At 46.9% G+C, this 23,632-nt stretch overlaps 1 protein-coding gene across 1 annotated transcript in view; it reads left to right on the top strand.

The window, feature by feature from the left end:
* Positions 1-23,632, top strand: part of LOC106576657 (ELKS/Rab6-interacting/CAST family member 1) — a 634,388-nt gene that overhangs the window by 280,263 nt on the left and 330,493 nt on the right. Inside the window, 1 exon segment of the mRNA XM_045722464.1 lies at positions 20,266-20,401. Within this exon segment, the coding sequence (XP_045578420.1) occupies positions 20,266-20,401 (136 nt within the window).

Here is a 23,632-nt window from a genome sequence, read left to right as displayed (position 1 = left end):
CAGCTCCTCTGTAGTGGGAGTGTTAATATCACTGAACAGCTCCTCTGTAGTGGGAGTGTTGGTATCACTGAACAGCTCCTCTGTAGTGGGAGTGTTAATATCACTGAACAGCTCCTCTGTAGTGGGAGTGTTAATATCACTGAACAGCTCCTCTGTAGTGGGAGTGTTAATATCACTGAACAGCTCCTCTGTAGTGGGAGTGTTAATATCACTGAACAGCTCCTCTGTAGTGGGAGTGTTAATATCACTGAACAGCTCCTCTGTAGTGGGAGTGTTAATATCACTGAACAGCTCCTCTGTAGTGGGAGTGTTAATATCACTGAACAGCTCCTCTGTAGTGGGAGTGTTAATATCACTGAACAGCTCCTCTGTAGTGGGAGTGTTAATATCACTGAACAGCTCCTCTGTAGTGGGAGTGTTAATATCACTGAACAGCTCCTCTGTAGTGGGAGTGTTAATATCACTGAACAGCTCCTCTGTAGTGGGAGTGTTAATATCACTGAACAGCTCCTCTGTAGTGGGAGTGTTAATATCACTGAACAGCTCCTCTGTAGTGGGAGTGTTGGTATCACTGAACAGCTCCTCTGTAGTGGGAGTGTTAATATCACTGAACAGCTCCTCTGTAGTGGGAGTGTTGGTATAACTGAACAGCTCCTCTGTAGTGGGAGTGTTAATATCACTGAACAGCTCCTCTGTAGTGGGAGTGTTAATATCACTGAACAGCTCCTCTGTAGTGGGAGTGTTAATATCACTGAACAGCTCCTCTGTAGTGGGAGTGTTAATATCACTGAACAGCTCCTCTGTAGTGGGAGTGTTGGTATAACTGAACAGCTCCTCTGTAGTGGGAGTGTTAATATCACTGAACAGCTCCTCTGTAGTGGGAGTGTTAATATCACTGAACAGCTCCTCTGTAGTGGGAGTGTTAATATCACTGAACAGCTCCTCTGTAGTGGGAGTGTTAATATCACTGAACAGCTCCTCTGTAGTGGGAGTGTTAATATCACTGAACAGCTCCTCTGTAGTGGGAGTGTTAATATCACTGAACAGCTCCTCTGTAGTGGGAGTGTTAATATCACTGAACAGCTCCTCTGTAGTGGGAGTGTTAATATCACTGAACAGCTCCTCTGTAGTGGGAGTGTTAATATCACTGAACAGCTCCTCTGTAGTGGGAGTGTTAATATCACTGAACAGCTCCTCTGTAGTGGGAGTGTTAATATCACTGAACAGCTCCTCTGTAGTGGGAGTGTTAATATCACTGAACAGCTCCTCTGTAGTGGGAGTGTTGGTATAACTGAACAGCTCCTCTGTAGTGGGAGTGTTAATATCACTGAACAGCTCCTCTGTAGTGGGAGTGTTAATATCACTGAACAGCTCCTCTGTAGTGGGAGTGTTAATATCACTGAACAGCTCCTCTGTAGTGGGAGTGTTAATATCACTGAACAGCTCCTCTGTAGTGGGAGTGTTGGTATAACTGAACAGCTCCTCTGTAGTGGGAGTGTTAATATCACTGAACAGCTCCTCTGTAGTGGGAGTGTTAATATCACTGAACAGCTCCTCTGTAGTGGGAGTGTTAATATCACTGAACAGCTCCTCTGTAGTGGGAGTGTTAATATCACTGAACAGCTCCTCTGTAGTGGGAGTGTTAATATCACTGAACAGCTCCTCTGTAGTGGGAGTGTTAATATCACTGAACAGCTCCTCTGTAGTGGGAGTGTTAATATCACTGAACAGCTCCTCTGTAGTGGGAGTGTTAATATCACTGAACAGCTCCTCTGTAGTGGGAGTGTTAATATCACTGAACAGCTCCTCTGTAGTGGGAGTGTTAATATCACTGAACAGCTCCTCTGTAGTGGGAGTGTTAATATCACTGAACAGCTCCTCTGTAGTGGGAGTGTTAATATCACTGAACAGCTCCTCTGTAGTGGGAGTGTTGGTATAACTGAACAGCTCCTCTGTAGTGGGAGTGTTAATATCACTGAACAGCTCCTCTGTAGTGGGAGTGTTAATATCACTGAACAGCTCCTCTGTAGTGGGAGTGTTAATATCACTGAACAGCTCCTCTGTAGTGGGAGTGTTAATATCACTGAACAGCTCCTCTGTAGTGGGAGTGTTAATATCACTGAACAGCTCCTCTGTAGTGGGAGTGTTAATATCACTGAACAGCTCCTCTGTAGTGGGAGTGTTAATATCACTGAACAGCTCCTCTGTAGTGGGAGTGTTAATATCACTGAACAGCTCCTCTGTAGTGGGAGTGTTAATATCACTGAACAGCTCCTCTGTAGTGGGAGTGTTAATATCACTGAACAGCTCCTCTGTAGTGGGAGTGTTAATATCACTGAACAGCTCCTCTGTAGTGGGAGTGTTAATATCACTGAACAGCTCCTCTGTAGTGGGAGTGTTAATATCACTGAACAGCTCCTCTGTAGTGGGAGTGTTAATATCACTGAACAGCTCCTCTGTAGTGGGAGTGTTAATATCACTGAACAGCTCCTCTGTAGTGGGAGTGTTAATATCACTGAACAGCTCCTCTGTAGTGGGAGTGTTGGTATCACTGAACAGCTCCTCTGTAGTGGGAGTGTTAATATCACTGAACAGCTCCTCTGTAGTGGGAGTGTTAATATCACTGAACAGCTCCTCTGTAGTGGGAGTGTTGGTATCACTGAACAGCTCCTCTGTAGTGGGAGTGTTAATATCACTGAACAGCTCCTCTGTAGTGGGAGTGTTAATATCACTGAACAGCTCCTCTGTAGTGGGAGTGTTAATATCACTGAACAGCTCCTCTGTAGTGGGAGTGTTAATATCACTGAACAGCTCCTCTGTAGTGGGAGTGTTAATATCACTGAACAGCTCCTCTGTAGTGGGAGTGTTAATATCACTGAACAGCTCCTCTGTAGTGGGAGTGTTGGTATCACTGAACAGCTCCTCTGTAGTGGGAGTGTTGGTATCACTGAACAGCTCCTCTGTAGTGGGAGTGTTAATATCACTGAACAGCTCCTCTGTAGTGGGAGTGTTAATATCACTGAACAGCTCCTCTGTAGTGGGAGTGTTGGTATCACTGAACAGCTCCTCTGTAGTGGGAGTGTTAATATCACTGAACAGCTCCTCTGTAGTGGGAGTGTTAATATCACTGAACAGCTCCTCTGTAGTGGGAGTGTTAATATCACTGAACAGCTCCTCTGTAGTGGGAGTGTTAATATCACTGAACAGCTCCTCTGTAGTGGGAGTGTTGGTGTGCATGTGTGTCTACTGGATGAGAAAGCATCACTACTTTCCCAGTTTAGTTTCTCATAATATCAGAGCCTATATTACCTTAGCTGGTTATTATATTATTACCTTAGCTGGTTATTATATTATTACCTTAGCTGGTTATTATATTATTACCTTAGCTGGTTATTATATTATTACCTTAGCTGGTTATTATATTATTACCTTAGCTGGTTATTATATTATTACCTTAGCTGGTTATTATATTATTACCTTAGCTGGTTATTATATTATTACCTTAGCTGGTTATTATATTATTACCTTAGCTGGTTATTCTATTATTAGTTGGTTATTATATTATTACCTTAGCTGGTTATTATATTATTACCTTAGCTGGTTATTATATTATTACCTTAGCTGGTTATTATATTATTACCTTAGCTGGTTATTATATTATTAGTTGGTTATTATATTATTACCTTAGCTGGTTATTATATTATTACCTTAGCTGGTTATTATATTATTACCTTAGCTGGTTATTCTATTATTACCTTAGCTGGTTATTATATTATTACCTTAGCTGGTTATTATATTATTACCTTAGCTGGTTATTATATTATTACCTTAGCTGGTTATTATATTATTAGCTGGTTATTATATTATTACCTTAGTGGGTTATTATATTATTACCTTAGCGGTTTATTATATTATTACCTTAGCTGGTTATTCGATTATTACCTTAGCTGGTTATTATATTATTACCTTAGCTGGTTATTATATTATTACCTTAGCTGGTTATTATATTATTAGCTGGTTATTATATTATTACCTTAGCGGGTTATTATATTATTACCTTAGCTGGTTATTCGATTATTACCTTAGCTGGTTATTATATTATTACCTTAGCTGGTTATTATATTATTACCTTAGCTGGTTATTATATTATTACCTTAGCTGGTTATTATATTATTACCTTAGCTGGTTATTATATTATTACCTTAGCTGGTTATTATATTATTACCTTAGCTGGTTATTATATTATTAGTTGGTTATTATATTATTACCTTAGCTGGTTATTAGATTATTACCTTAGCTGGTTATTATATTATTACCTTAGCTGGTTATTATATTATTACCTTAGCTGGTTATTATATTATTAGTTGGTTATTATATTATTACCTTAGCTGGTTATTAGATTATTACCTTAGCTGGTTATTATATTATTACCTTAGCTGGTTATTATATTATTACCTTAGCTGGTTATTATATTATTAGCTGGTTATTATATTATTACCTTAGCTGGTTATTATATTATTACCTTAGCTGGTTATTATATTATTACCGGGCGGGTTAGCTGGTTATTATATTATTACCTTAGCTGGTTATTATATTATTACCTTAGCTGGTTATTATATTATTACCTTAGCTGGTTATTATATTATTAGCTGGTTATTATATTATTACCTTAGCTGGTTATTATATTATTACCTTAGCTGGTTATTATATTATTACCTTAGCTGGTTATTATATTATTACCTTAGCTGGTTATTAGATTATAACCTTAGCTGGTTATTCGATTATTACCTTAGCTGGTTATTATATTATTACCTTAGCTGGTTATTATATTATTAGTTGGTTATTATATTATTACCTTAGCTGGTTATTAGATTATTACCTTAGCTGGTTATTATATTATTACCTTAGCTGGTTATTATATTATTACCTTAGCTGGTTATTAGATTATTACCTTAGCTGGTTATTATATTATTACCTTAGCTGGTTATTAGATTATTAGCTGGTTATTAGATTATTACCTTAGCTGGTTATTATATTATTACCTTAGCTGGTTATTAGATTATTACCTTAGCTGGTTATTAGATTATTACCGTAGCTGGTTATTATATTATTACCTTAGCTGGTTATTATATTATTACCTTAGCTGGTTATTATATTATTACCTTAGCTGGTTATTATATTATTAGTTGGTTATTATATTATTACCTTAGCTGGTTATTAGATTATTACCTTAGCTGGTTATTATATTATTACCTTAGCTGGTTATTATATTATTACCTTAGCTGGTTATTAGATTATTAGCTGGTTATTATATTATTACCTTAGCTGGTTATTATATTATTACCTTAGCTGGTTATTATATTATTACCTTAGCTGGTTATTAGATTATTACCGTAGCTGGTTATTATATTATTACCTTAGCTGGTTATTATATTATTACCTTAGCTGGTTATTATATTATTAGCTGGTTATTATATTATTACCTTAGTGGGTTATTATATTATTACCTTAGCGGGTTATTATATTATTACCTTAGCTGGTTAATAGATTATTACCTTAGCTGGTTATTATATTATTACCTTAGCTGGTTATTATATTATTACCTTAGCTGGTTATTATATTATTACCTTAGCTGGTTATTATATTATTACCTTAGCTGGTTATTATATTATTAGCTGGTTATTATATTATTACCTTAGCTGGTTATTATATTATTACCTTAGCTGGTTATTAGATTATTACCTTAGCTGGTTATTAGATTATTACCGTAGCTGGTTATTATATTATTACCTTAGCTGGTTATAAAGGGAACACTTAAACAACACAATGTAACTCCAAGTCAATCACACTTCTGTGAAATCAAACTGTCCACTTAGGAAGCAACACTGATTGACAATAAATTTCACATGCTGTTGTGCAAATGGAATAGACAACAGGTGGAAATTATAGGCAATTAGCAAGACACCCCCAATAACGGAGTGGTTCTGCAGGTGGGGACCACAGACCACTTCTCAGTTCCTATGCTTCCTGGCTGATGTTTTGGTCACTTTTGAATGCTGGCGGTGCTTTCACTCTAGTGGTAGCATGAGACGGAGTCTACAACCCACACAAGTGGCTCAGGTAGTGCAGCTCATCCAGGATGGCACATCAATGCGAGCTGTGGCAAGAAGGTTTGTTGTGTCTGTCAGCATAGTGTCCAGAGCATGGAGGCGCTACCAGGAGACAGGCCAGTACATCAGGAGACGTGGAGGAGGCCGTAGGAGGGCAACAACCCAGCAGCAGGACCGCTACCTCCGCCTTTGTGCAAGGAGGAGCAGGAGAAGCACTGCCAGAGCCCTGCAAAATGACCTCCAGCAGGCCACAAATGTGCATGTGTCTGCTCAAATGGTCAGAAACAGACTCCATGAGGGTGGTATGAGGGCCTGACGTCCACAGGTGGGGGTTATGCTTACAGCCCAACACCGTGCAGGACGTTTGGCATTTGCCAGAGAACACCAAGATTGGCAAATTCGCCACTTGCGCCCTGTGCTCTTCACAGATGATAGCAGGTTCACACTGAGCACATGCGACAGAGTCTGGAGACGCCGTGGAGAATGTTCTGCTGCCTGCAACATCCTCCAGCATGACCGGTTTGGCGGTGGGTCAGTCATGGTGTGGGGTGGCATTTCTTTGGGGGCCGCACAGCCCTCCATGTGCTCGCCAGAGGTAGCCTGACTGCCATTAGTTACCGAGATGAGATCCTCAGGCCCCTTGTGAGACCATATGCTGGTGCGGTTGGCCCTGGGTTCCTCCTAATGCAAGACAATGCTAGACCTCATGTGGCTGGAGTGTGTCAGCAGTTCCTGCAAGAGGAAGGCATTGATGCTATGGACTGGCCCGCCCGTTCCCCAGACCTGAATCCAATTGAGCACATCTGGGACATCATGTCTCGCTCCATCCACCAACGCCACATTGCACCACAGACTGTCCAGGACTTGGCGGATGCTTTAGTCCAGGTCTGGGAGGAGATCCCTCAGGAGACCATCCGCCACCTCATCAGGAGCATGCCCAGGCGTTGTAGGGAGGTCATACAGGCACGTGGAGGCCACACACACTACTGAGCCTCATTTTGACTTGTTTTAAGGACATTACATCAAAGTTGGATCAGCCTGTAGTGTGGTTTTCCACTTTAATTTTGAGTGTGACTCCAAATCCAGACCTCCATGGGTTGATAAATTAGATTTCCATTGATTATTTTTGTGTGATTTTGTTGTCAGCACATTCAAATATGTAAAGAAAAAAGTATTTAATAAGATTATTTCATTCATTCAGATCTAGGATGTGTTATTTTAGTGTTCCCTTTATTTTTTTGAGCAGTATATTATTATCTTAGCTGGTTATTATATTATTAATTTAGCTGGTTATTATATTATTACCTTGGCTGGTTATTATATTATTACCTTGGCTGGTTATTAGATTATTATCTTAGCTGGTTATTATATTATTACCATAGCTGGTTATTATATTATTACCTCCACTGGTTATTAGATTATTATCTTAGCTGGTTATTAGATTATTACCTTAGCTGGTTATTAGATTATTATCTTAGCTGGTTATTATATTATTATCTTAGCTGGTTATTATATTATTACCTTGGCTGGTTATTATATTATTACCTTGGCTGGTTATTAGATTATTATCTTAGCTGGTTATTATATTATTACCTTAGCTGGTTATTATATTATTAGCTGGTTATTATATTATTAGCTGGTTATTACATTATTACCTTAGCTGGTTATTAGATTATTACCTTAGCTGGTTATTACATTATTATCTTAGCTGGTTATTATATTATTATCTTAGCTGGTTATTATATTATTATTTTAGCTGGTTATTAGATTATTACCTTAGCTGGTTATTAGATTATTATCTTAGCTGGATGCATTTGAGGTCATATTATTTGTATTGCCTTTGTGACATGCTCCATCAGTCTGTCAGTGCTGGGGAGGGGAAGGCCATGTCTGCTTCTGAAATGGCATTCTATTCCCTATGTAGTGCGCTACTTTTGACCAAGGCCCATGGGGCCCTATAAAGGTAATATAGTGCCATTTGGGACACAGCCCATGTCTTTGTGGTTCCACAGTGATCCAGGGAGGTCTGTGTCTGTTTCCAGCCCCAGCCAAAGCTCACCGTAGGCAGCCTGGATCTGCTGAGCACGTCCCTGTCTCTGGATGTGGTGCAATCGTCGGTCGGGTCTTTTTCCGTTAGCCTTGGCTGGGGCTGAACATGACGGCCTGGTCTGGTTGGTCCCGTTAGCCTTGGCTGGGGCTGAACATGTCAGCCTGGTCTGGTTGGTCCCGTTAGCCTTGGCTGGGGCAGAACATGTCGGCCTGGTCTGGTTGGTCCCGTTAGCCTTGGCTGGGGCAGAACATGTCGGCCTGGTCTGGTTGGTCTGAGGCTACACCACCGTGTGCTACCAGATTAGCCAGCCAGGGTAGGGGGCAGTGTGTGTTGCCTTCCCACAGCCTACCTCTTTGCTCCACCTCTGCCATAACATAGATGTTACTGTTACAGCCACTGCCTCTGAGGAACAGCAGGCCAAGTCCACACGTTAGAGGGCAGTGGTCCAAGCTCTGGCCCCAGCTCTCTGGCAATGTAGCACATCGATCCCTGTAACCTATCCCATCTCCACCCTGGTTCACCCACCCTGGTTCACCCTACCCTTCCCTGGGCCTGAGAACACCCAGCTAACAACACACCATGGCTGGGTTCCTCTGTTTATCCTCAGCCTCCCCCTTCCAGAGCTTTCTGTAGCATCCGTGCCAATGCTAACCGCTAACCACAACGCCACGGGTCGGATCGTTCGAGTTCTGCCGTGTTGTCCAATCAGGCTTTAGTCTGCCTCAGCTGTGTGAGAATAGAACACTCCCGCGTGGACGAGGCGGGAAAGGGAAATCAATGGATGCGTCCCAAATAGCATCCTCTTCCCTTCATAGTGCACTAAGTTTAACTAGAACACTATGGGCCATGGTCAAAAGAAGTGCACTACATAAGGATTAGAGTAGCAATTGGGACGCGTCGGTTCTTTCACCTTGGCCCCGGCACTCGAGCGTTCATCTTTACGACACCGAACGCTCCCTGGCAACGCTAGCTAAACGCCAACGCCAGGCCCAGCCAATGAGGCCAGTGTCAGCGTCCTACTAGCCAATGTAAAGACCCCGGGTCGTAGAGAGAGGGGAAAGGAACACAACCATCAACAATATTCTGACTGACATTCTGGGGGAAGCGTGTGCCTGTGGCTTTAGCTGTAATGCTGGTCTTACTTTGCGTCCCAAATGACACCCTATTCCAAATGTAGTTCACTACTGTTGACCAGGGCCCGTAGGGTAGTGCACTATATAGGGAATAGGGTGGTATTTTGGAATGTGGTTTGTCTTTGATGGTGCAGGTCATGCTTTTATGAGAGCCAAACAGTCGATGTCCTTAGTTGACTTTGTGCTGTTTATCCAATTTTGGGCTTTGAGCGTGGGATGGGGTGTGTGTGTGTGTGTGTGTGTGTGTGTGTGTGTGTGTGTGTGTGTGTGTGTGTGTGTGTGAGGGGGAGGGGGGGTACACAGTCAGAACCAGCCCTGTCAGAGCTTTAGCCCACGTTTTTAGGGGGGGAAATCAGACATTTAGATACTGAGACCAACAGATATGAAAGACCTACACTGTAGCCATCATCCCCTCAACTCCTCTCCCCTCCTCTCCTCTCTCCCCTCCTCTCCTCTCAACTCCTCTCTCCTCTCTCTCCTCTCCTCTCCTCTTCTCCTCTCTCTCCTCTCTCTCCTTTTCCCTCTCCTCCCTCTCCTCTCCTCTCCTCTTCTTCTTCTCTCTCCTCTCCTCTCCTCTCCTCTCTCTATGGTTATGTATGTATTTCTCTATACAGATGGGATCATCATTTTGAAGCACAACCCTATAATTATTTCCTCTGCCCCTCTCATTTTAGGGTCTCATTTGGTATGGTCACTGACAATGACTCCTTTGAATCAGGCAATTGTTCAGGATCCTTCAAATAGAGCCATTAGGCTTTAGAGCCGTCCTATAGGGGTCCTCTGGGAGTTGATCTGCTCTCTGCCTGCCTGGTCCTTAAAGGTACCGTCTCCCCCTTATCAAATAGTAATACTAGCCATGTAGACAGAGGCAGTATGCTGCTACTATTATTATAAACACAGATCATTCACTCCTACCAGACAACTGGGTTCTTTCCCAGGCGTATTCTGACCACAATAACGTTTAACAAACTAGATCCTTGATCTCATTTTCAAAGGAACATTTGATACAGATATATTTTTTTAAGTAAATCACTGATGTTTTCATGGTAATTCAGGGGTAAGTCGTTTTATGAAATGTAGACTTTAGAAGTAAACCCCCTGTTGCCAAAAGCATTTCCTATCAAATATTAATGCAGGAATGAGAGGAACTTTTAGATGTGACATTAATATTCTCTTCTTAATTATTTTGCTGAATTTTAAGATCATGTAAATAATGGTAATTCAAAGTTTGCAAACATTAAAGCTTCATGAAGTTTGAGAATCAAAGTAATCCCTGCTAAAAAAACCTGACATAAAGAGTGTGTGATTACTTAGCATGTGTGAGCAGGCACAGCGCAGCACTGTATGTGGGGCCCTTCTGCCCTAAGCGCTGTGGTGGTTGTGTTGGTTGTGGTTGTGGTTGTGTGGTGGTTGTGTTGTGTTGGTTGTGTTGTGTTGGTTGTGTTGTGGTGGTTGTGTTGTGGTGGTTGTGTTGTGGTTGTGTGTTGGTTTGTGTGGTGGTTGTGTGGTGGTTGTGTTGTTGTTGTGTGGTGGTTGTGTTGTGTTGGTTGTGTTGTGGTGGTTGTGTTGTGGTTGTGTGTTGGTTTGTGTGGTGGTTGTGTGGTGGTTGTGTTGTTGTTGTGTGGTGGTTGTGTTGTGGTGGTTGTGTTGTTGTGGTGGTTGTGTTGTGGTGGTTGTGTTGTGGTTGTTGTGTGGTGGTTGTGTTGTGTTGTGGTTGTGTGGTGGTTGTGTGGTGGTTGTGTGTTGTGTTGTGTGGTGGTTGTGTTGTGTGGTGGTTGTGTGGTGGTTGTGTGTTGGTTGTGTTGTGGTTGTGTTGTGGTTGTGTTGTGTTGTGGTTGTGTGGTGGTTGTGTTGTGTTGTGGTTGTGTGGTGGTTGTGTTGTGTGTGGTTGTGTTGTGTTGTGGTTGTGTGGTGGTTGTGTTGTGGTTGTGTTGTGTTGTGGTTGTGTGGTGGTTGTGTGGTGGTTGTGTTGTGGTTGTGTTGTGGTTGTGTTGTGTTGTGGTTGTGTGGTGGTTGTGTTGTGTGGTGGTTGTGTAGTGTTGTGGTTGTGTGGTGGTTGTGTTGTGGTTGTGTTGTGTTGTGGTTGTGTTGTGTGGTGGTTGTGTTGTGTTGTGGTTGTGTGGTGGTTGTGTTGTGTGGTGGTTGTGTAGTGGTTGTGTTGTTGTGGTTGTGTGGTGGTTGTGTTGTGGTTGTGTTGTGTGGTGGTTGTGTGGTGGTTGTGTGGTGGTTGTGTTGTGGTTGTGTGGTGGTTGTGTTGTGGTTGTGTTGTGTTGTGGTTGTGTGGTGGTTGTGTTGTGTGGTGGTTGTGTGGTGGTTGTGTTGTGGTTGTGTGGTGGTTGTGTTGTGGTTGTGTTGTGGTTGTGGTTGTGTGGTGGTTGTGTTGTGGTTGTGTTGTGGTTGTGTGGTGGTTGTGTTGTGGTTGTGTGGTGGTTGTGTTGTGTGGTGGTTGTGTGGTGGTTGTGTTGTGGTTGTGTTGTGGTTGTGGTTGTGTGGTGGTTGTGTTGTGGTTGTGTGGTGGTTGTGTTGTGGTTGTGTGGTGGTTGTGTTGTGTTGTGTGGTGGTTGTGTGGTGGTTGTGTTGTGGTTGTGTTGGCCCACAGTACTACTGCAGCTAATCCTCAGTTGTTCTGGGTTTTAAACGTCTCTGCCTTGTAGCTCTGCAAACACATACAGTACAGAACTGTTACAGAGCAGCTTTTACACACACACACACACACACACACACACACACACACACACACACACACACACACACACACACACACACACACACACACAGGGGACTGTCTTGTGTTGAAGCTCTAAATGGTTTTATCTAGAGGAGAGGAACATGTTAATGATGAAGGAGAGGACAGACAGAGGACACAGAAGAGAGGAATCTGTGGAATGAGGGTTTGAAGGGCTGGGTGTAATCCTGCAGTATAGGGTAGATTAGAAGGCTGTCATTAGAGCTTTTGTTCCTGGGAGAATCCCTCTGGAAATGTTGACAAAGGCTGCAACAGACATGAAGGCATGGAAGAGGGAGGAGGGAGGGAGTGTACTTCTAAGAGTGTGTACTGTACATGAAATGCCCTTGCCTGACCCCAGCACTGTAGGGAGCTCTCCCATCCTACAATGCCCACCACCACCCTACTCCCATCTTTGTACTGACGTGACATACACACATCCCTAGACAGTCTCCCCTCTCTCCCTAGACAGTCTCCCCTCTCTCCCTAGACAGTCTCCCCTCTCTCCCTAGACAGTCTCCCCTCTCTCCCTAGACAGTCTCCCCCTCTCCCTAGACAGTCTCCCCTCTCTCCCTAGACAGACTCCCATCTCTCCCTAGACAGTCTCCCCTCTCTCCCTAGACAGTCTCCCCCTCTCCCTAGACAGTCTCCCCCCTCTCCCTAGACAGTCTCCCCTCTCTCCCTAGACAGTCTCCCCCCTCTCCCTAGACAGACTCCCCTCTCTCCCTAGACAGTCTCCCTCTCTCCCTAGACAGTCTCCCCCTCTCCCTAGACAGACTCCCCTCTCTCCCTAGACAGTCTTCCCTCTCTCCCTTCTTCCCTCTCTCCCTAGTCAGTTCCCCTCTCTCTCCCCCTCTCCCTAGACAGTCTCCCCCTCTCCCTAGACAGTCTCCCCTCTCTCCCTAGACAGTCTCCCCTCTCCCTAGACAGTCTCCCCCCTCTCCCTAGACAGTCTCCCCCTCTCCCTAGACAGTCTCCCTCTCTCCCTAGACAGTCTCCCCTCTCTCCTAGCAGTCTCCCCCTCTCCCTAGACAGTCTCCCCCTCTCCCTAGTCTCCCCTCTCTCCCTAGACAGTCTCCCCTCTCTCCCTAGACAGTCTCCCCCTCTCCCTAGACAGTCTCCCCTCTCTCCCTAGACAGTCTCCCCCTCTCCCTAGACAGTCTCCCCTCTCTCCCTAGACAGTCTCCCCCTCTCCCTAGACAGTCTCCCTCTCTCCCTAGACAGTCTCCCTCTCTCCCTAGACAGTCTCCCTCTCTCCCTAGACAGTCTCCCCTCTCTCCCTAGACAGTCTCCCCCTCTCCCTAGACAGTCTCCCTCTCTCCCTAGACAGTCTCCCCTCTCTCCCTAGACAGTCTCCCTCTCTCCTAGACAGTCTCCCTCTCTCCCTACATCTCCCCTCTCTCCCTAGACAGTCTCCCTCTCTCCCTAGAAGTCTCCCCTCTCCCTGACGTCTCTCCCCTCTCCCTAGACAGTCTCCCCTCTCTCCCTAGACAGTTCCCCCTCTCCCTAGACAGTCTCTCCTCTCTCCCTCTCTCCTCTCTCCCTAGACAGTCTCCCTCTCTCTTCTCTCCTCTCTCCCTAGACAGTCTTCCCTCTCTCCTCTCCTCTCTCCCTAGACAGCTTCCTCTCTCTCTCCCTCTCTCTTCTCCCTCTCTCCCTAGACAGTCTCCCCTCTCCCTACATCTCCTCTCTCCCTAGACAGCCTTCCCTCTCTCCTCTCTCCCTAGACAGTCTTCCCTCTCTCTTCTCTCTCCTCTCTCCCTAGACAGCCTTCCCTCTCTCCTTCTCTTCTCTCCCTAGACAGCTCCCTCTCCCTCTCTCCTAGACAGTCTCCCCTCTCTTCTCCCCTCTCTCCCTAGACAGTCTCCCCTCTCTCTCTCCCCTCTCTCCCTAGACAGTCTTCCCTCTCTCTTTCTCTCCTCTCTCCCTAGACAGTCTTCTCTCCCCTCTCTCCCTAGACAGTCTTCCTCTCTCTTCTCTCCCCTCTCTCCCTAGACAGTCTTCCCTCTCTCTTCTCTCCCCTCTCTCCCTAGACAGTCTTCCCTCTCTCTTCTCTCTCCTCTCTCCCTAGACAGCCTTCCCTCTCTCTTCTCTCCCCTCTCTCCCTAGACAGTCTTCCCTCTCTCTTCTCTCCCCTCTCTCCCTAGACAGTCTTCCCTCTCCCCTCTCTCCCTAGACAGCCTTCCCTCTCTCTTCTCTCCCCTCTCTCCCTAGACAGTCTTCCCTCTCTCTCCTCTCTCCTCTCTCCCTAGACAGCCTTCCCTCTCTCTTCTCTCCCCTCTCTCCCTAGACAGTCTTCCCTCTCTCTTCTCTCCCCTCTCTCCCTAGACAGCCTTCCCTCTCTCTTCTCTCTCCTCTCTCCCTAGACAGCCTTCCCTCTCTCTTCTCTCCCCTCTCTCCCTAGACAGTCTTCCCTCTCTCTTCTCTCCCCTCTCTCCCTAGACAGCCTTCCCTCTCTCTTCTCTCTCCTCTCTCCCTAGACAGCCTTCCCTCTCTCTTCTCTCTCCTCTCTCCCTAGACATCCTTCCCTCTCTCTTCTCTCCCCTCTCTCCCTAGACAGCCTTCCCTCTCTCTTCTCTCTCCTCTCTCCCTAGACAGCCTTCCCTCTCTCTTCTCTCCCCTCTCTCCCTAGACAGTCTTCCCTCTCTCTTCTCTCCCCTCTCTCCCTAGACAGCCTTCCCTCTCTCTTCTCTCCCCTCTCTCACACTGTCCTATTTCTGCATAGTTTCCACACAGGCCATGCAGATAAAACATCCAGCACAGTGAACATTTCCAGAGCTCACTCACTGTTGAAATACTGTCCTGTAGATCATAAACTCTCAGCTGACTTGGAGTCAGAGACATCCCACATATTAGTCGGTGCTTTTTGATATGGCTTACACCTGATTCTGAATCAGGTCTTATCCTTCATAACACCCTAATCTGTTACACATTCATTCAAACCCCACTGGTCTGAAGTCAGTCTCAGCCATGATAAGTATGTCCTCTTTACTGGTGAACCCTGTAAAAGGGTCATCAGCCTTCTCATCCTATCCACTCTGCTATGAAGAGTGTTTGGTGGTAATAGAAAACATGAATAAGAGTCTGTGTGCCCACAATGTCACCCTACTTCCTTCATACCATAGGGTTCTGTTCACTCTACTCCCTTCATACCATAGGGTTCTGTTCACCCTACTCCCTTCATACCATAGGGTTCTGTTCACCCTACTCCCTTCATACCATAGGGTTCTGTTCACCCTACTCCCTTCATACCATAGGGTTCTGTTCACCCTACTCCCTTCATACCATAGGGTTCTGTTCACCCTACTCCCTTCATACCATAGGGTTCTGTTCACCCTACTCCCTTCATACCATAGTGTTGTGGTCATTAGTAGTGCACTATATAGAGGACAGGGTGTCTTTAGGGACTCAGTCCAGGAGACTGTCTGTAGAGAATAGGGGGGAAACTGCTCTGTAGCCAAGCAGATGGCTGACCGGGTTGGAAAACACCAAATTTGAACATTCCTCGATATTTATGACCTGTTATACACACACACACACACACACACACACACACACACACACACACACACACACACACACACACACACACACACACACACACACACACACACACACACGAACATACAGACATACAATGTGTTTGCCATTCCAACTCTACTGTAAGTTGTTGATCGTCCACTTAGAGAAATAGATGCATTACATCATTCAAATGACTGGATCATTAACCAGACAGTTCTGTTCTCCCTGTGAGACCCAGTTCTGTTCTCCCTGTGAGACCCAGTTCTGTTCTCCCTGTGTGACCCAGTTCTGTTCTCCCTGTGAGACCCAGTTCTGTTCTCCCTGTGTGACCCAGTTCTGTTCTCCCTGTGTGACCCAGATCCCTGTGTGACCCAGTTCTGTTCTCCCTGTGAGACCCAGTTCTGTTCTCCCTGTGTGACCCAGTTCTGTTCTCCCTGTGTGACCCAGTTCCCTGTGTGACCCAGTTCTGTTCTCCCTGTGAGCCCAGCCAGTCTGTTCTCCCTGTGTGACCCAGTTCTGTTCTCCCTGTGTGACCCAGTCCCTGTGTGACCCAGCCTGTGGTCCCTGTGAGACCCAGTTATGTTCTCCCTGTGAGACCCAGTTCTGTTCTCCTTGTGAGACCCAGTTCTGTTCTCCCTGTGAGACCCAATTCTGTTCTCCCTGTGAGACCCAGTTCTGTTCTCCCTGTGTGACCCAGTTCTGTTCTCCTTATGAGACCCAGTTCTGCTCTGGACTGGGCTGAGCTGACTGCTGCTACGACTGGGCAGCTGGACTGGACTGGGCTTAGCTGGACTGGACTGGGCTGAGCTGGACTGGACTGGGGGAATGTCTGGTCTGGACTAGACTGGACTGGGCTGAGCTGGTCTGGACTGGGCTGAGCTGGACTGGACTGAGCTGGACTGGACTGGACTGGGCTGAGCTGGACTGGGCTAGACTGAGCTGGACTGTACTGGGCTGAGCTGGACTCTTCTCTCTACACTGCAGCATGTTCTATGTCCCCAGTTAGACCTGATACTGGGGGTTTTGTCTGTGTCTGGACATTTTGCCCGCTGGGCCTTGTGTGTTATGTGTGTGTGTGTGTGTGTGTGTGTGTGTGTGTGTGTGTGTGTACTTGTCCTAAGCACACACACACCCTCCTGTGGTCTTGAGTGATCAGGTGCTATAACAGGTCTGTGTTGGCCCCACTCAGCCCTGTTCCACTGTTCCACTTCATATCACCTTGTTCCTCTGTAATGGGATTTGGAGCAGCACCAGACCTCTCAATTCAATTACATTCAAGGGGCTTTATTGTCATGGGAAACATGTGTTAACATTGCCAAAGCAAGTGAAGTAGATAATAAACAAAAGTGAAATAAACAATAAAAATGAACAGTAAACATTACCCTCACAGAAGTTCCTAAAGAATAAAGGGGATTACAAATGTCATAGTATGTATATATACAGTGTTGTAACAATGTGCAAACGGTTAAAGTACAAAAGGGAAAATAAATAAACATAAATACAGTGAGGGGAAAAAGTATTTGATGCCCTGCTGATTTTGTACGTTTGCCCACTGACAAAGAAATGATCAGTCTATAATTTTAATGGTAGATTTATTTGAACAGTGAGAGACAGAATAACAACAAAAAAATCCAGAAAAACGCATGTCAAAAATGTTATAAATTGATTTGCATTTTAATGAGGGAAATAAGTATTTGACCCCTCTGCAAAACATGACTTAGTACTTGGTGGCAAAACCCTTGTTGGCAATCACAGAGGTCAGACGTTTCTTGTAGTTGGCCACCAGGTTTGCACACATCTCAGGAGGGATTTTGTCCCACTCCTCTTTGCAGATCTTCTCCAAGTCATTAAAGTTTGAGGCTGGCGTTTGGCAACTCGAACCTTCAGCTCCCTCCACAGATTTTCTATGGGATTAATCTGGAGACTGGCTAGGCCACTCCAGGACCTTAATGTGCTTCTTCTTGAGCCATTCCTTTGTTGCCTTGGCCGTGTGTTTTGGGTCATTGTCTTGCTGGAATACCCATCCACGACCCATTTTCAATGCCCTGGCTGAGGGAAGGAGGTTCTCACCCAAGATTTGACGGTACATGGCCCCGTCCATCGTCCCTTTGATGCGGTGAAGTTGTCCTGTCCCCTTAGCAGAAAAACACCCCAAAGCATAATGTTTCCACCTCCATGTTTGACGGTGGGGGTGGTGTTCTTGGGGTCATAGGCAGCATTACGTCTCCTCCAAACACGGGGAGTTGAGTTGATGCCAAAGAGCTCCATTTTGGTCTCATCTGACCACAACACTTTCACCCAGTTGTCCTCTGAATCATTCAGATGTTCATTGGCAAACTTCAGACGGGCATGTATACGTGCTTTCTTGAGCAGGGGGACCTTGCGGGCGCTGCAGGATTTCAGTCCTTCACGGCGTAGTGTGTTACCAATTGTTTTCTTGGTGACTATGGTCCCAGCTGCCTTGAGATCATTGACAAGATCCTCCCGTGTAGTTCTGGGCTGATTCCTCACCGTTCTCATGATCATTGTAACTCCACGAGGTGAGATCTTGCATGGAGCCCCAGGCCGAGGGATATTGACAGTTCTTTTGTGTTTCTTCCATTTGCGAATAATCACACCAAATGTTGTCACCTTCTCACCAAGCTGCTTGGCGATGGTCTTGTAGCCCATTCCAGCCTTGTGTAGGTCTACAATCTTGTCCCTGATATCCTTGGAGAGCTCTTTGGTCTTGGCCATGATGGAGAGTTTGGGATCTGATTGATTGATTGCTTCTGTGGACAGGTGTCTTTTATACAGGTAACAAACTGAGATTAGGAACACTCCCTTTAAGAGTGTGCTCCTAATCTCAGCTCTTTACCTGTATAAAAGACACCTGGGAGCCAGAGATCTTGCTGATTGAGAGGGGGTCAAATACTTATTTCCCTCATTAAAATGCCAATCAATTTATAACATTTTTGACATGCGTTTTTCTGGATATTTTTGTTGTTATTCTGTCTCTCGCTGTTCAAATAAACCTACCATTAAAATGATAGACTGATCATTTCTTTGTCAGTGGGCAAACGTACAAAATCAGCAGGGGATCAAATACTTTTTTCCCTCACTGTATGGGTTGTATTTATAATGGTGTTTGTTCTTCACTGGTTGACCTTTTCTTGTGGCAACAGGTCACAAATCTTGCTGCTGTGATGTCACACTGTGGTATTTCACCCAGTAGATATGGGAGTTTATCAAAATCGGGTTTGTTTTCAAATTCTTTGTGGATCTGTGTAATCTGAGGGAAATATGTGTCTCTAATATGGTCATACATTTGGCAGGAGGTTAGGAAGTGCAGCTCAGTTTCCACCTCATTTTGTGGGCAGTGTGCACATAGCCTGTCTTCTCTTGAGAGCCAGGTCTGCCTACGGTGGCCTTTCTCAATAGAAAGGCTATGTTCAGTCTCCTCTCCTCTTTCCTGTATCTCTCCAGACAGATGAAGAGTTAGGACTAGTGTAGTCTGTATGTTATCTAACCTGTCCTCTCTCCTGTATCTCTCCAGACAGGTGAAGAGTTAGGACTAGTGTAGTCTGTATGTTATCTAACCTGTCCTCTCTCCTGTATCTCTCCAGACAGGTGAAGAGTTAGGACTAGTGTGGTCTGTATGTTATCTAACCTGTCCTCTCTCCTGTATCTCTCCAGACAGGTGAAGAGTTAGGACTAGTGTAGTCTGTATGTTATCTAACCTGTCCTCTCTCCTGTATCTCTCCAGACAGGTGAAGAGTTAGGACTAGTGTAGTCTGTATGTTATCTAACCTGTCCTCTCTCCTGTATCTCTCCAGACAGGTGAAGAGTTAGGACTAGTGTAGTCTGTATGTTATCTAACCTGTCCTCTCTCCTGTATCTCTCCAGACAGGTGAAGAGTTAGGACTAGTGTAGTCTGTATGTTATCTAACCTGTCCTCTCTCCTGTATCTCTCCAGACAGGTGAAGAGTTAGGACTAGTGTAGTCTGTATGTTATCTAACCTGTCCTCTCTCCTGTATCTCTCCAGACAGGTGAAGAGTTAGGACTAGTGGAGTCTGTATGTTATCTAACCTGTCCTCTCTCCTGTATCTCTCCAGACAGGTGAAGAGTTAAGACTAGTGTAGTCTGTATGTTATCTAACCTGTCCTCTCTCCTGTATCTCTCCAGACAGGTGAAGAGTTAGGACTAGTGTAGTCTGTATGTTATCTAACCTGTCCTCTCTCCTGTATCTCTCCAGACAGGTGAAGAGTTAGGACTAGTGTAGTCTGTATGTTATCTAACCTGTCCTCTCTCCTGTATCTCTCCAGACAGGTGAAGAGTTAGGACTAGTGTGGTCTGTATGTTATCTAACCTGTCCTCTCTCCTGTATCTCTCCAGACAGGTGAAGAGTTAGGACTAGTGTAGTCTGTATGTTATCTAACCTGTCCTCTCTCCTGTATCTCTCCAGACAGGTGAAGAGTTAGGACTAGTGTAGTCTGTATGTTATCTAACCTGTCCTCTCTCCTGTATCTCTCCAGACAGATGAAGAGTTAGGACTAGTGTAGTCTGTATGTTATCTAACCTGTCCTCTCTCCTGTATCTCTCCAGACAGGTGAAGAGTTAGGACTAGTGTAGTCTGTATGTTATCTAACCTCTCCTCTCTCCTGTATCTCTCCAGACAGATGAAGAGTTAGGACTAGTGTAGTCTGTATGTTATCTAACCTGTCCTCTCTCCTGTATCTCTCCAGACAGGTGAAGAGTCAGACTAAGACAGTGGCCAACCTGAAACATAAGGAACAGGTGGAGAAGAGTAAGAACGCCCAGCTGATGGAGGAGGTCAGGAAGAGAGAGGACAACCTCAATGAGAGCTCTCAACAGGTCAAGGTGAGAGAGGTGTGTGTTTCTCTTGTTCCCTCCATCTCCACAACATCACTGTATGTCTGATGATGTGTGAAGGCTGTGTACACTCTGTCCCCATAGGACAACCATTTTTGGTTCCAGGTAGAACCGTTTTGGGTTCCATGTAGAACCCTCTGTGGAAAGGGTTCTACCTGGAACCTGATAGTAATGTTTTTCTAAGAGTGTAGAGGTCTCGTAGTAGAACAAGAAGTATCTTTCTCCTCCCCCATTTTCTCCATCATTCTTTTTCTCTTTCTCGTTCTCTCACTCTCTGTCCTCTCTGTCCTCTCCGTCCTCTCTGTCCTCTCTGTCCTCTCCGTCCTCTCCGTCCTCTCCGTCCTCTCTGTCCTCTCCGTCCTCTCCGTCCTCTTTGTCCTCTCCGTCCTCTCCGTCCTCTCCGTCCTCTCTGTCCTCCCTGTCCTCTCCGTCCTCTCCGTCCTCTCTGTCCTCTCCGTCCTCTCCGTCCTCTCTTCGTCCTCTCTGTCCTCTCCGTCCTCTCTGTCCTCTCTGTCCTCTCTTTCTCTCCGTCCTCTCTGTCCTCTCCGTCCTCTCTGTCCTCTCTTTCCTCTCCGTCCTCTCCTTTCCTCTCCGTCCTCTCTGTCCTCTCCGTCCTCTCCGTCCTCTCTGTCCTCTCCGTCCCTCTCCGTTCTCTCCGTCCTCTCTTTCCTCTCCGTCCTTTCTGTCCTCTCCGTCCTTTCTTCTCCGTTCTCTGAAGTCCTCTCCGTCCTCTTCGAGTCCTCTCCGTCCTCTCAGGTTCTCGCCGTCTCAGGTCTCTTGCTCCCTCCGTCCTCTCTTCCTCTCCTCCTCTCCTACTCCTCTCCATCCTCTCCTCCTCTCCGCCTCTCTCTGTCCTCTCCGTCCTCTCTGTCCTCTCCGTCCTCTCTGTCCTCTCCGTCCTCTCACCTCCCCCTCTCTCTGTCCTCTCCGTCCTCTCAACCTCTCCCTCTCTCTGCTCCTCTCCGTCCTCTCTTCCTCTCCGTCCTCTCTTCCTCTCTCCGTCCTCTCCGTCCTCTCTGTCTCCATCTGTCCTCTCTGTCCTCTCTTTCCTCTCCTACTCTCTTCTCCTCTCACCTCCCCTCTCCTCTCGCATCCACCATCTCAGATTCCTCTCTCCGTCAGGTTCTTGCTCCCAAACCGCACTCACCTCTCCCGTCTCCTACTCCCTCCACCACTCACCTCCCCCTCTCCTACTCCTTCCACCACTCACCTCCCCCTCTCCTACTCCCTCCACCATCTCACCTCCCCTCTCCTACTCCTTCCACCACTCACCTCCCCCCTCTCCTACTCCATCTACCACTCACCTCCCCCTCTCCTACTCCCTCCACCACTCACCCCCTCCTACTCCATCTACCACTCACCTCCCCCTCTCCTACTCCTTCCACCACTCACCTCCCCCCTCTCCTACTCCATCCACCACTCACCTCCCCCTCTCCTAGTCCTTCCACCACTCACCTCCCCCCTCTCTTACTTCTTCCACCACTCACCTCCCCCTCTCCTACTCCATCCACCACTCACCTCCCCCTCTCCTACTCCCGCCACCACTCACCTCCCCCCTCTCCTACTCCCACCACCACTCACCTCCCCCCTCTCCTACTCCATCTACCACTCACCTCCCCCTCTCCTACTTCTTCCACCACTCACCTCCCCCTCTCCTACTCCATCCACCACTCACCTCCCCCTCTCCTAGTCCTTCCACCACTCACCTCCCCCCTCTCTTACTTCTTCCACCACTCACCTCCCCCCTCTCCTACTCCATCCACCACTCACCTCCCCTCTCCTACTCCATCCACCACTCACCTCCCCCTCTCCTACTCCCGCCACCACTCACCTCCCCCTCTCCTACTCCATCTACCACTCACCTCCCCCTCTCCTACTCCTTCCACCACTCACCTCCCCCTCTCCTACTCCATCCACCACTCACCTCCCCCTCTCCTACTCCATCCACCACTCACCTCCCCCCTCTCCTACTCCTTCCACCACTCACCTCCCCCTCTCCTACTCCTTCCACCACTCACCTCCCCCTCTCCTACTCCATCTACCACTCACCTCCCCTCTCCTACTCCCTCCACCACTCACCCCCCTCCTACTCCATCCACCACTCACCTCCCCCCTCTCCTACTCCTTCCACCACTCACCTCCCCCCCTCTCCTACTCCATCCACCACTCACCTCCCCCTCTCCTACTCCCTCCACCACTCACCTCCCCCTCTCCTACTCCTTCCACCACTCACCTCCCCCTCTCCTACTCCTTCCACCACTCACCTCCCCCTCTCCTACTCCATCCACCACTCACCTCCCCCTCTCCTACTCCATCCACCACTCACCTCCCCCCTCTCCTACTCCATCCACCACTCACCTCCCCCTCTCCTACTCCTTCCACCACTCACCTCCCCCTCTCCTACTCCATCCACCACTCACCTCCCCCTCTCCTACTCCTTCCACCACTCACCTCCCCCCTCTCCTACTCCTTCCACCACTCACCTCCCCCTCTCCTACTCCATCCACCACTCACCTCCCCCTCTCCTACTCCTTCCACCACTCACCTCCCCCCTCTCCTACTCCATCCACCACTCACCTCCCCCCTCTCCTACTTCTTCCACCACTCACCTCCCCCCTCTCCTACTCCTTCCACCACTCACCTCCCCCTCTCCTACTTCATCCACCACTCACCTCCCCCTCTCCTACTCCTTCCACCACTCACCTCCCCCCTCTCCTACTCCATCCACCACTCACCTCCCCCCCTCTCCTACTCCTTCCACCACTCACCTCCCCCTCTCCTACTCCATCCACCACTCACCTCCCCCTCTCCTACTCCTTCCACCACTCACCTCCCCCTCTCCTACTCCTTCCACCACTCACCTCCCCCTCTCCTACTCCTTCCACCACTCACCTCCCCCTCTCCTACTTCTTCCACCACTCACCTCCCCCCTCTCCTACTTCATCCACCACTCACCTCCCCCCTCTCCTACTCCTTCCACCACCACCTCCCCCCTCTCCTACTCCATCCACCACTCACCTCCCTCTCTCCTACTTCTTCCACCACTCACCTCCCCCTCTCCTACTCCATCCACCACTCACCTCCCCCCTCTCCTACTCCATCCACCACTCACCTCCCCCCTCTCCTACTCCCGCCACCACTCACCTCCCCCCTCTCCTACTCCATCCACCACTCACCTCCCCCCTCTCCTACTCCCGCCACCACTCACCTCCCCCTCTC

The sequence above is a fragment of the Salmo salar genome, chromosome ssa07 (assembly GCF_905237065.1).
Source record: "Salmo salar chromosome ssa07, Ssal_v3.1, whole genome shotgun sequence".
Classification (NCBI taxonomy): Eukaryota; Metazoa; Chordata; class Actinopteri; order Salmoniformes; family Salmonidae; genus Salmo; species Salmo salar.
Note: the sequence above shows the minus strand (reverse complement) of the source record. Positions and strands in the feature narration are given on the sequence as shown.